The sequence below is a fragment of the Pseudochaenichthys georgianus genome, chromosome 12 (genome assembly GCF_902827115.2).
Source record: "Pseudochaenichthys georgianus chromosome 12, fPseGeo1.2, whole genome shotgun sequence".
NCBI classification, from domain to species: Eukaryota; Metazoa; Chordata; class Actinopteri; order Perciformes; family Channichthyidae; genus Pseudochaenichthys; species Pseudochaenichthys georgianus.
In genome coordinates this window covers 678370-691917 of record NC_047514.1, presented here as the reverse complement: position 1 = coordinate 691917, position 13548 = coordinate 678370, and the positions used below count along the sequence as shown (strand labels likewise).

General features: G+C 43.0%; 1 protein-coding gene across 2 annotated transcripts in view; it reads left to right on the top strand.

The window, feature by feature from the left end:
* The window catches only part of slc12a2 (solute carrier family 12 member 2), an 85923-nt gene that overhangs the window by 65234 nt on the left and 7141 nt on the right, over nucleotides 1–13548 (top strand). Inside the window, exons 19-24 of one of the 2 annotated variants that reach the window (XM_034095380.2) lie at nucleotides 115–194; nucleotides 477–617; nucleotides 3767–3814; nucleotides 4932–5054; nucleotides 6506–6617; nucleotides 11443–11529. In XM_034095380.2, the coding sequence (XP_033951271.1) occupies nucleotides 115–194; nucleotides 477–617; nucleotides 3767–3814; nucleotides 4932–5054; nucleotides 6506–6617; nucleotides 11443–11529 (591 nt within the window). The remainder of the gene's footprint in view (nucleotides 1–114; nucleotides 195–476; nucleotides 618–3766; nucleotides 3815–4931; nucleotides 5055–6505; nucleotides 6618–11442; nucleotides 11530–13548) is intronic. The other variant, XM_071204933.1, reaches the window with a different exon arrangement.

The window sequence follows — 13548 nt, the reverse complement described above, 5'->3', positions numbered from 1 at the left end:
TTCACGTGTGAACCTGCTGTCCATCTGTCCTCCTGTTGAACTGTCCATCATTCGGTCTCTTGTTTTAACCACTGCTGATTTTAAATATTTTGATTTCTCTGTTCTCCTCCCCAGTGATGCCTTTGACTTCCAGTTTGGTGCTGTTATTCTGCGCCTGAAGGAGGGGCTCGATGTGTCTCATATCCAAGGACAAGGTATAACACACACACACACACACACACACACACACACACACACACACACACACACACACACACACACACACACACACACACAACATGGTCAAGGAAGCGTTCAGATATATATGTGTAATATTTGACGTGGAACACAATATGCCATACGTTTATGTCACAAGTCAAATAATCAAATTGAAAGCCAACCACCATATTGTTCTCAAATCTAATTGTTGTTGTTTTGAACTCACCCTCACTTTGTCTTATTCCCACCGTCCTCTCCATCTGTTCACTTCCTCCCAGATGAGCTGCTGTCCTCCCAGGAGAAGTCGGGGATGAAGGATGTGATCGTGTCCATCGACACCAGCAAAGACTCTGACGCTGACTCGTCCAAACCCTCCTCCAAAGCCACCAGCCTGCAGAACAGCCCCGCCCCGCAGAAAGGTAGCTCGAACCTTCACACTTATCTACCATGCAGCGAAATACTCTTACTTAGTAACAGAGTATTCCTACACTCTGGTACTTCTACTTTTACTCGAGTACAAGATCTGAGTACTTCTGCTTTTACTCGAGTACAAGATCTGAGTACTTCTGCTTTTACTCGAGTACAAGATCTGAGTACTTCTACTTTTACTTGAGTACAAGATAAGAGTACTTATTCCACCTCTCCTGTCAACATGTATTATTTAAAGCATCTCTATTATTGTGTAGGTCCTGGCACATGCTTTACAAGCAGCTGATCAAATTTGGAAAGTTAAAAAGAGTGAAATTATGAATATTGATGCTGATTGGAGAAATATAAATACTGTAGAGGACGGCTTTCCCCCCAGGAAATCAGTTGAACACAAGTCCCTGAGATCCCTCTTAATCCATCAATGGCTGCCTTTGTTGTCCCTCCACACACACACACACACACATGCACGCGCACACACACACACACACACACACACACACACACACACACACACACACACACACACACACACACACACACACACACACACACACACACACACACACACACACACACACACACACACACACACACACACACAGGAAGTGGCCTCAGCGACCCATGACTCCAGTGGTCCCACAGGATGTATTGGTACCACCCACGCAACTTTGAGCAAGCAAACAAGCAAAGTGTTCCCAGAGCCCCCCACCGGCGTCCAGTCTGGAGTCATGACGACGTTTCTTAAGAGTATTTAATAATAATATGGTATTGTTGTTACATTTGATCAAGCTTTACGGACACGGATCAGCCTTATTGTATCGTCTTGTTGTGGGATGAGCTCCGTGGACGCAGGACAAAATTATGTCATGGTTGAAGTACAGGTACAATATTCCATCTGTTCAACGAATTCCCCTGACTACATGGCACCCAAATCTACTTATCACATTTAAACTTGAGTTCTATTCCCCAGAATATCTCTGAGACAGTTTTCTGTTTAGCTCCTGCTTCAATGACCATTTACATAAACTCAAATGTCTTCCCAGTTCGTCTGTTGTCTTGACACATTTGCAAACTTCCATAATACAACAGCCTTTCGATCACAGAGTCCCTGTGGAGCTGAAGAAGCTGTATTCTGCTCAGGAATGAGTTGTACGACAGGAATATGAATGTGTCAGTTTGGTTACACATTAGTGATTACAACTACAGAGGGGCCACACACACTGTTGGCTTGGTGTAGTGTGCATTAAGGTGAATGCTTTGATTTGGGTAATCCTCTTAGTTCCAGCCTGAGCCGTCATTAACACACTGTGTGCACATTTCATTCCACTCTGAATCACACTCGCGCTCTGTGAGAATTTCATCTGAAACCAGGCGTAGAGCCAGGATATTGGAACAGTAGATTTAGTCCCCTCGCGTGTCTGGGGGTGCAGGAATCAGTCCTTAAAATCTGAAATGAGTCGGCATTCTACCACTTCAAGTCACCTCGTCTCAGTTTTTGGGTGAAATAAGGTCTGTGGTTAACACAAGTTGAAGAGATATCTACGTTGTGTTCTACAACATAAAATACGTCAATAAATTCCCCACTTCTGAATATCAGAAGCTTCTACATGTCTGAATGAGACAACTTAACGTCTTCACGCCTAACATTAGCCACCTTTAGCTTAGCGGTGGTGACGTGAAGTCATGTGACCGTGCCGTAGTTCCTTTATAGCCCAACATTAGCCACCTTTAGCTTAGCGGTGGTGACGTGAAGCCATGTGACCGTGCTGTAGTTCCTTTATAGCCCAACATTAGCCACCTTTAGCTTAACGGTGGTGACGTGAAGTCATGTGACCGTGCCGTAGTTCCTTTATAGCCCAACATTAGCCACCTTTAGCTTAGCGGTGGTGACGTGAAGTCATGTGACCGTGCTGTAGTTCATTTACAGCCCAACATTAGCCACCTTTAGCTTAGCGGTGGTGACGTGAAGTCATGTGACCGTGCCGTAGTTCCTTTATAGCCCAACATTAGCCACCTTTAGCTTAGCGGTGGTGACGTGAAGCCATGTGACCGTGCTGTAGTTCCTTTATAGCCCAACATTAGCCACCTTTAGCTTAACGGTGGTGACGTGAAGTCATGTGACCGTGCCGTAGTTCCTTTATAGCCCAACATTAGCCACCTTTAGCTTAGCGGTGGTGACGTGAAGTCATGTGACCGTGCTGTAGTTCATTTACAGCCCAACATTAGCCTCCTTTAGCTTAGCGGTGGTGATGTGAAGCCATGTGACCGTGCTGGAGTTCCTTTATAGTCCAACATTAGCCACCTTTAGCTTAGCGGTGGTGATGTGAAGCCATGTGACCGTGCTGTAGTTCCTTTATAGCCCAACATTAGCCACCTTTAGCTTAGCGGTGGTGACGTGAAGTCATGTGACCGTGCTGTAGTTCCTTTTATAGCCCAACATTAGCCTCCTTTAGCTTAGCGGTGGTGACGTGAAGCCATGTGACCCTGCCGTAGTTCCTTTATAGCCCAACATTAGCCACCTTTAGCTTAGCGGTGGTGACGTGAAGTCATGTGACCGTGCTGTAGTTCCTTTATAGCCCAACATTAGCCACCTTTAGCTTAGCGGTGGTGACGTGAAGTCATGTGACCGTGCTGTAGTTCCTTTATAGCCCAACATTAGCCGCCTGTAGCTTAGCGTAGTTGATGTGAAGTCACGTGACCATCATGCAGTTCTGTATTATCTTGTTACGATTTATTTTACATTCAAATATCATAAAGTGGTGTTAATATGTGGAGATTAACCTGCCAAACTAAACGTGTAAATATCATGAATATGTGTTTGTCACAGATATTTTTCTCTGCAATACTCCAAAATCCTTTGGGAAAATTCAATTGCTTTTTTTATTATGTTAACTTTGGGTCCGCCTATAATAAAAAAAAATCCTCACTGCACCACTCTGTTAGCGTGAGTCTGCAAATGGCCCGAGAGGTTTCAGAGATCTTGAGTCAGCACAAAGCTCACAGATAGCGGTGTGTGTCATTATACATTATTTAATAACTGTGCTGTTGCAACTTCATCGTGGGGGTTGTAAGTTGACGGCACATCACATCAACATTTCACCTTAATTCAGAGTTTGTTCCCTCTTCTTTTTTCCCACAGATGAAGAGGACGATGGCAAAGCTCCAACTCGGCCCCTGTTGAAAAAAGGCAGGATTTCCACTTTACTGTGTTGCCCTAATCCTTGTCTTTCTGCTCTCTCTTCCTATCGCCTTGCTCTGTTTGGACTGTATTAACATGCCGTCCTCTCCCTGCTGTCTCTGTCTCGTCTCTCCACGTCATTCTTCTCGGCTTTGGGGAATAACGTTTTTCCTTCTCTCCTCTTCCTCCTGCTCTCTTAACAGTCTCCGGCTTGTAGCACTGAAGCTGTGTGTGATAGTTCCGTCCAAGTCTCAAGTATTAAATGTTGTGTGTGCCAACATTTCACTTTTCCTCCTCTGGTCTTCAGTGTGTCTCGCCTGCTGCTGCTTCTTCTCTGGTGACTGCTGTGTGACAGGAAGCTCTCCTGTGTCTGTTTCCCCTGTGTTCATTAAGATCAACCATCAGATATCTAGACTTTATACTCACACAAATGTACAAATTCAAAATGACCATCAACTTCATGGCAGCTCCTTTATCTCATAACATCATGGATATAAACAGGCAAATAAACAAACATTAAATGCGAGGTTTTGCTGCATTTCCTTATATGATACAATCGCTTTGGCTTGGGAGAAACAAGCAATGTGAGGGTGTTGTCTTGAGTTGAAAGTTAAAAGCAGTCCATGACCGGATACTTTATAATACATTATTCATTGCATCACTCAAATGAACTTGGAGACACTGAAGCTATTAGTTTTTTATCGTATAGTGCCAGGCTGGAAGATGGGAAATTAATCTACAAACCCACACTATAAAATGCTTCTGAAGACATTTGAGCACATCTCTTTCCCCTTCTTACTTTGATGCTTTGTTAAACGTAACATTAGATACTAACTGCTGGTACAGCGTGGTGCATCTAACTTTAGGAAGTGACTGGAAAATGTATATTAGATCTGTACGGGGGAAACACTGATCGAGCTAGTGCCGAGTTGCCTTTTTCTTTTTTTTATTAGATATTTCGCTTTATCGTTTCAAGCACAAAGCAACACAATGCTACTGATCAGCTGTCCTTTCATGACTGATCCTAACATGGGATACTTTCTTACTGTCCAACCTGACTTCCCCGAACTAGTACTTGTTTTATTTTGCCATCTAAAGTCATCTCTGCTGTGTTGTTTGTGTGCAGACAAGAGGAGCCCCACCATGCCGCTGAACGTGTCCGACCAGAGGCTCCTGGCGGCCAGTCAGCAGTTCCAGCAGAAGCAGGGGAAAGGCACCGTGGACGTGTGGTGGCTGTTTGACGATGGAGGTGAGTCTCAGTCGTCTACCATACCCATCTGCTCGACTGCAGTCCAAAAGCTGTGAGACGCACGGCTCTAGTTTCCTCTGCTTGAGAATAACGCCCATTTCATGTTTTTGAGTCTCCAAGGCGAGCAAACGTGCATCGCCCTTTTGTCGGCAAATTAAAACGAATCTGTCAGAAGGTTAAGCATTTTTGTTCAGAGTCAAAACGAACATAGAATTGGGAGGGATGAACCCCTCTTTAATGGTCTCACATGCAGAGCACACACGGTGACATGTGTTCTCTGCTTTTAACCCATCCTAGTACCAGGGGTCTAGTACTAGGAGCAGTGGGCAGCTATTGTACAGCGCCCGGGGAGCAATGGGAGTGAGGGGGGTGCCCGGTGCCTTGCTCAAGGGCACCACAGCAGGGCAGGAGGTGAACTGGGACCTCTCCAAGTAGCAGTCCACACTCCATATGTTAGGTCTGGTCGGGGACTTGAACCGGCGACCCTACAGCTCACGGTCCAAGCTCCGACTGACTGAGCCACTGTTGAACCTTATCTGAAAAGTATAACTTTATTTTAACTTTATTTTAGTATCTTTGGCATTAAATTATTATTTCACTCTCTGTAAATGTTTCATTCTTACCTTCGGACTTAAAATGTTCTGGTTTTTTTTTTGTACAATTTGAAATGTATTTCACATAATGATGATGTAATAAATTCAACATAGGATTGAAGTTATTTGATCAAAAAATCCGAGGAGAGCTACTTTTTTTTAAGCTATGCTTTCTGCCTCATTTAACTTTGTTTTGAGCTTAGTGTCCATAGAAATATATATACATTAAAAAATGTGCATTCGAGTAACCAATTAATGTCTACAAATAAATGATTCTCTTCAATTCACATGTTAACATTTTGCATATTACATTACATTACATTTAGCTGACGCTTTTATCCAAAGCGACGTACAATAAGTGCGTTCGACCAACAAAATACAACCTTGAAGAAAACAGAATCATAAAGTACATCAGGCTTCAGAGCTAAACATTTCAAGTGCTACTCAACTGGCTTTAGGTAAGCCAGTTCTTTATTAGTATATAAGTGCTTTGTTAATCTATCGCTCGAAGTGGAGTATATAAACATGTTGCCAAAAGATGCTTGTACCAAGTGGTATACAGCAAATAGATTTTTAGAATTTAGATTGATGACAGGGAAATGAAACCCCCCCCCCCCCCCCCCCCGCGGTGAGAAAGATCCATCAGTGGAGCTGACGGGGCCGTGTGCGCTTTATTGGGCAGTGCGCTTTATTGGGCAGAGTGATGTTGGGTGTGTGTGAGAGCCCAGCGGGGCGCATGGAGTCATGAAGGGTGTTGAACACACTGCGAAATGTGACGGTGTGTTCTATCACACTCTGCTGAGGGATAAACAGGCCGGTGTGTGATGGTGTGTGTGTGTGTGTGTGTGATGTCTCCAGGTCTGACCCTGCTCATCCCCTACCTGCTGACCAACAAGAAGAGGTGGAAGGACTGCAAGATCCGCGTCTTCATCGGAGGAAAGATCAACAGGATCGACCACGACCGCCGAGCGTAAGTGATGAGTCACATTTAAGGGTTAACTTAAGCACGATGTGCAGGAAGTGAAGCTGCGACTCACTTTGATCAAGTACCTGCAGATCCTAACCCTTTTTGTTTAGAGCAATCGTTACTTTGAAGGAAATAGATAATATGCCTGCTTTCCCTTCAGCACCTCGCCCGCCTCCTGCTCACACATGCATACTACATGTTGACATGTTCCCGTTAATATCCCGATGTAATGATGTGCAACTTGTCTAACATGCATTCTGAATACTGACCCTGACTGGCAGAGGTCACCGATGGCCCTCGTTACAAAAAAAATGTAATTCTAAAACGTTTTAATATATGGGGAACATGTAGTTCCCAGGAAGCACAGAGAGGTGTCGAGTTGATCATGAAACTCTGGCAGGACAACTTATTTAAAAAGGAAAGGATGGGAAGTGAGAGGCAAACACACCTCTATAAACTAAAGGGGTTTGAACACGAGACGAAACAAGAACCGTAACGGAGCGTCCACACTACAGCTTCAAAAACAGGCGAAAACCTACCAGTTTCCCCCACTGTCTCTGCCACCTCCCTCCATGCCTGGTTCCTCCGGTTTGTATCCCGGGAGGTGAAGAGGGTCTGGTCATACAAAACCGGGTGATTCGCTACGGCGATAGTTAGTTTCTCCTCCATCTTTTTTGAAATATAGAAATGAACGGCGGGATATCTCTCCCAGCTTAGACGCGGTTTGATTGGCTACGGCTTCAGCTGTCAGATTTCAGAAACGGGATTTGATTGGGCTGGCGCTGGCTACGCCGGAGACAGACCGCTATGCTACCCACAATTCAGTTCGGCGAAAAGCGAGGCAACGTGACGTCACCCCATTCAAAGTGAATGGGCAGACGCGTTGGAAACCGTTTTTGAAGCTGTGGAAGCTGTGGTGTGGACGGCCCGTAAAACAGAAAGCAGCACAATGTTTGTTTTTTATGGCTGTGCATCTTCACTGGTCTCACGACTCGATTACGATTATCCTGTCTTCGATTCGATATCACGATGCATCGTGCGTTACATCCTCAATTTTCTATATGACTGCACATGGATTCTTTTTCATCAATGAATACATGCAGTAAATATGAACTCTCTTTTTATTATTTAGAAAGTGCTTCAGAAATCAATAACATAAATGTCTTGACATTAATTTATAAACCATAATAAATCGATTGCATAGCTCTAGCCTCCGTGTGTGAAGTTGTTCCATCCTGAAAAACAAAAAGCTAATGCTTCTGCAGTCGAGCTGCAGCTTCTAGCCGCGGCCTTCTGTTAAAAAAGGACACTGAATGTCCTGAATGTGGCATCACACACGGTCTGAGTCTGAACACAACAGGAGTATTTACAACGGCATATAAAAACCAAAATAGTGCATGTGGGTGCACACTTACATTCTCTGTCTTCTGTTCCATAAATCCCATGAATGTATGAGACTAAGTTAGCTTCATATCTCAATCAGTGATTACGTGAATAATAACGTTTCTATCAGGTCACTATCAGCCTGTCACTCATTATTTTCAGGGAGGGGGCGGGGCTTAGAGGAACGGAGGAGACGGTGAGCGGAAGCTTTCCTACTGCCTTCAGAAACTTTACACACGTATATATCGTCTGAAAATAGCAAGAGGACGTTCATACTCTGCAATCCTCTTAAATCCACCAAAAACCTGACATGGTTGTAACGCGAATATTAAAAAAAAAAAAAAACATAAATCCCTGTGTCTCTGAGCCGCAGCGACGCGGACTGATTCAGAGCGGGTCCTTCTGCTGTTGGTTCTGGACTGGTGTTCTTGTGTTGGTGGATGAAGCAGACTGCTCCGTGTTTGGAGTCGCTGTCCCGTCTGTTCCCTGATCTCTGCGTCACCGACCGACTTGATATTCAAGCGACAGAAAAAAAAAACTTTATTGTAAAGCCGCGGCCGGAAAATCAGGAAGCAACGTTACTACGCTATAATCGATTATGTCTGTCACTGCATCGATGCAGAATCGCCCACGTCCGCATCGTAGAAACAATTAATTTCAACGCCCCTATTGCTTTTGTTGATGATCCTGTTTTCAAAAGCCTTGTAAGCATACCATACCATAATCTAAAGTTAAATGTAATTACCACCCGCCCTAACGATGCGTGTAAAGGCAACTAAACGTTAACTGAATCTTTAGTCGACAACACGTTTAAAGTCTCTGTTAATTAAGTCGAATATATATATGAGAATATTCTTGCCTTGTAAGTAACGAGATCAATTTGCAATGTTCCAACCCAGACTAGAAAGTGGTGGAAAGCACTTAAGAAAGGCTGTAAATAGACAGAGTAAACAGAGCAGCCAGCTGTGAGGCGCAGCAGCAGCTCAGCATGTGAACTTCCTGTCAGCTTTCGTCCCTCTGGATTCAATCCTCGTCACAAATGTCAGTGTGGCCGTAATGGTCGTTTCCTTGTTATTGTGGGGAGACGTTTTCTCATATCATCTAATTACTCAATATTATGGTTTGTCTTTGCTTATATAACGTTCGGTGGAGTGGACACACACTTAAACTCTATTGACTCTAATTCTATGTTTGCTAATTATCCATAAAAGCTTTTGAGGTAAAGCTTTCTTTGCTACTGTGACACAGCAATATTTATCCCATGTTTATGTACAGGGTTTAAGTGAGGATGTGGTTAGCTTAGCTTAGCATACAGACTGGAAGCAGAGGGAAACAGTTAGCTTAGCTAGTTAAAATACTGAAACCCTCAAACGACTGAAGCTCACATGTACATGTACTGTTTGTCTAATATTTTAAGGAACAAATATGTCAGTGTATCCATTCGCCAAGTATTCCAGTATTCCAGGAACAATGTACTCTCACTACGACGACAATACTATCTATTAAAAAGCACAAATACGTATTGCCAATTTCAAAATGTTAGTCATTGAGCTTTAGTTCCCCCTGCTTCCAGTCTTATGCTAAGCTAGGTTAGCCACATCCTGAACTCATAACACAAGGTGGATATCCAAGAACATTTTCACACTATAGTATTGACAGTAGCATCTATCTATACACAGGGTTCTTACGGTCATTAGAAACCTGGAAAAGTCATGGAAATTCAAAATGCTAATTCCAGGCCCTGGAAAACAATATTTTTCCAAATGTTTTGGAAAAGTCATGGAAATGTAACTAAAGTTGCATCAAATATAATTTATATTTTATCTAATCGCCGAAATAGTAATACTGTAATGATGATACATACTGTGTCGTATGGTAATGAACCTAAAATGCATTTAACTGTCGCGGTATTTTGCTTATTTTCCTGTTCCATGTTAAAATGACCCATTTTCAGTGGTACCCGCTGAGAAAGAGTAATTGTTTTGGTCATGGAAAATTAGGTAAAGGGCATGGAGAAGTCATTGAAAGTCATTGGTGAAAAAGTGTATGAACCTCTTCTGTTGGATTCAATCGGTGCTACTGGCCGAGCCTTTTGTCTCTGTGTGAGAGTGCACTTTGTGTGTGTGTGAACTACACTTATAACCAACACATCAAACCCATATCTGACAATGGGCGAGTAGAGTGCAGTGGTATATCTCCTTAAAATATTTCGTATCCTGAATTCTTTTAATTAATTCGGTTCACCTTCATTTTGATACCATTTTTTTTTTTTACCACACTTACAATAGTTTTTATACAGAATGGAACAAAAATAATATTTTTATAGGCTAAAAAAATCACATGTTTGTCGTCATTACAGAGCGTTTGCATTAATTCTCTCTGTTGGCTCGGTTTTGGTCTCCATTCAACTCCTCAGAGGAATATTCTCTTTAGCTCTGAGACTGAAGCAGACCGTTAAAGCAATAGAGAGGCGAAGTCCCGCCCATCTACTTCCGACCCATGGGACCTTATTTTGGAAAAAATATGCATTGGAAGTCGATGGAGAGAGAAACGTATCTTCATTTCGAACCCGTTTGAATTGTGCTACGAATTACAACATATGATGTTTGGCAATTTAAAAAATAATTTCCATGTAAAAAAGTCACAGTTTGTCGTAAAACTGTTGAAATATAAGACGATGAAAAATACGCAACTAGAAAGACTACAAATCCCAGAGTCCCGGTCCCGCATGCCGGCTCAGGAACCGACTCACTCCTTGTGTGTGTGCACAGCTCTCAACGCGCCCAGACGTGGAGTGATTTTCACCGTTTAATACTTTCCGTCTCGTTCTGAAAAAAGGAGTGAAATGTTTCAACGTGACGGCCGTCTGGTGTGTGGAGCGAGACGGGAGATGTAGTTCATTGAGCGGTTTACACAAAAAAAAGTGTTACGACACATTTTACATTTTTTGACTTTCAAAATGATCTTTAAGATTGACAAACATCATGTGTGTAATTCGTGGCTCAATTCAAACGGGATCGAAAGATAATCTTTCTCTCTCCATCGACTTCAATACATACTTTTTCAGAAATAAGGTCCCATGGAGAAAAGGGAGGGACTTCGCCTCCTATGCAATGAGCTTCAACAGCTTCAAAAAGAAGCATCATATTTATCATATGCTTGTTTATAAGTGTAGCTTTAATGTTTGTCTCTTGTGTCTGGAAAATGTCAACATGCTGTATTTGTTACATCGTGTAACAACAAACAGTTTGATCTCCCTTAAGCCCTGAGCTTGCAGACGTTGTGGCAAAGAATGTCGTACCCAGAATGCCACAGTGTTCTCTCTCTAAAGCTGTCCCACCTGCCTCCCCCCCCCCCTCCATGTTGAAACGCAGCTATTGGCCGCCTGCAGGGTGACTCAGATCTGCAGGATCTCTCCTAAAGCTCTGTGTTTTGTTCTCTGCAGGATGGCCACTCTGCTGAGCAAGTTCAGGATAGACTTCTCCGATATCACCGTGCTGGGAGACATCAACACCAAGCCCAAGAAGGAGCAGTAAGTCTTCACCTCGGGCCTTTGAGCTTTGCTACGTTCTCATACCATCGTTCCTCTGGTCGCATTGTACTCACCATGCAGGCTGACATGTCGTGGTCACTTCTCCAATAAACGCTGAGGGGGTAAAGCGACCCGGCTGAAATGCTTTACACACTAAATTGAGTATAATAATCATATCCACGGCACTAATGCAATCAGTACAACGACATAATGTTGCTACTCTGCTAAAAAGACTTATTCTGCTTTCTCTTACTAAGATGTTCCAGATGCTTCTACTTTGTCTTTTAGCAAATGAGATGAAGTATTTGAGGACATTAGGAATGAAGACGTGTCTCTAATAAAGAGTAAAATAATAAAGAATAAAGACACGAGCACCACAACATGTCCTGCTCGTCTTTGGACAGATCAATATAAATACCCTTGATAATATAATAATAACAGTAATCTTATGTGTGTAGCACCTTTCATAAAGTGCAGTTCAAAGTGCTTCACATTTGGCTAATTTCACACAGAATACAGTTACCAGTAAAAGACAGACAAGCAAAACTAAAAAAAGCATCGAGTAGACGTGTCAAAAAATCCCCTAAGGCCGCGTGCTCCTTCATCACGATGTAGAGTTTAGTGTTTGCATATCGGTCGCGTTTAGAAGGTGGAAACGGGACGACGAGGAGATGTTACTGTAACCAAAAGGAATCCTTTCTAACATTAAGATATAAAAATCATTTTTATTTAATGACATATTTGTATCAAGCAGCTCGCTTGATGATAGATGGGGGAGTGTTTGCCCCCCGTGTGTGGAGACATAACATCCGCAGGAGAGGCAGAGGCTTATATAAGACTTCAGATTGCTTCGAACAGACGATATTTATAAATGAGTTGGTGACATATATTAAAACTATTATTATCCTACTTTATTCATCTGGATCCAGAACAGCGTTGCTTTGGTCAGCTGATCATATATAGCCTTTATTAAACCAGGTACAATCTCTTTTCCAAGAGCGACCTGGTCAAGAAGGGCAGCATGAGCAAAGTCCCAACAGATAAAACGCATGTAGACGAACACATCATCGCAAATTGCTTTCACTGTTGTAGATTTTTTCCGTAGATTTCAGTTCGGTTGCTCCACTAGGGATACATGAGAGTAGCACTACGGCACTTCCGGGCGAAAGTTGCGGCCCCGCCCATTTTGGGGGGAAAAAACGCTGTCATTTGAACGGCAGTCAAAACACATTCTGAAGTTTTTGCCAATCCGATCAGAAGTGAAAGAAAACCGTGGATGTTCTGATCTTCAGAGAGCCCGGTCACGATGGCCAGTCAGGCAAACAGTTAATTAAATCATTTGAAATCGACGAGTGGGCTCGATATACGGTTGAATTAAAATCAGTAGGCGAGGCTGTAACATCTCCAGCTGTTGCTCTCATGAGCGAGGCGGAAGATAATAGTTGTATCAGCCAACAAGCTGCTGTCGTTTATTGCTCCTCAAACATTAAAACAAATCCAGAGTTCAGTGTCTGGACTTCCTCTAAGAAGAAAGAGCTCTGTGGCTTCAGGCTCGATCGCCGTTCAGATGACCGCGTTGTTTCCCCCAAAAGTGGGCGGGGCCGTAAAGTCACGTAGATGTTACTCTCATCTATGGACATCGATCGCTATATTTAACCATGTATCGAGCCCGCTCGTCGATTTCTAATGGCTTAACGTATCGTTTGCCTGTCTGCCCAAAAAATCCACGGTTTTCTTACATTTCTGATCGGATTGGTAAAAACTTCAGAATTCGAATTGACCGCCGTTCAAATGAAAGCGTTGTTTTCTCACAAAAGGGGGAGCCGTGCTTTTTGCCCAGAAGTGACGCATGTGTTACTCATGTATAGTTTGACTTGCAGCAGAGCACAATAAAAAAACTGAAAACCGGCGAACGATACAGTCTTTAAAAATGTTTATTTGTAAGGTTGAATAAAAGTGCAACGTTTTAGCATAAAGTGCATAGGTGCAGATGAAGCATGTGTCTTGCCCTAGTTAAAT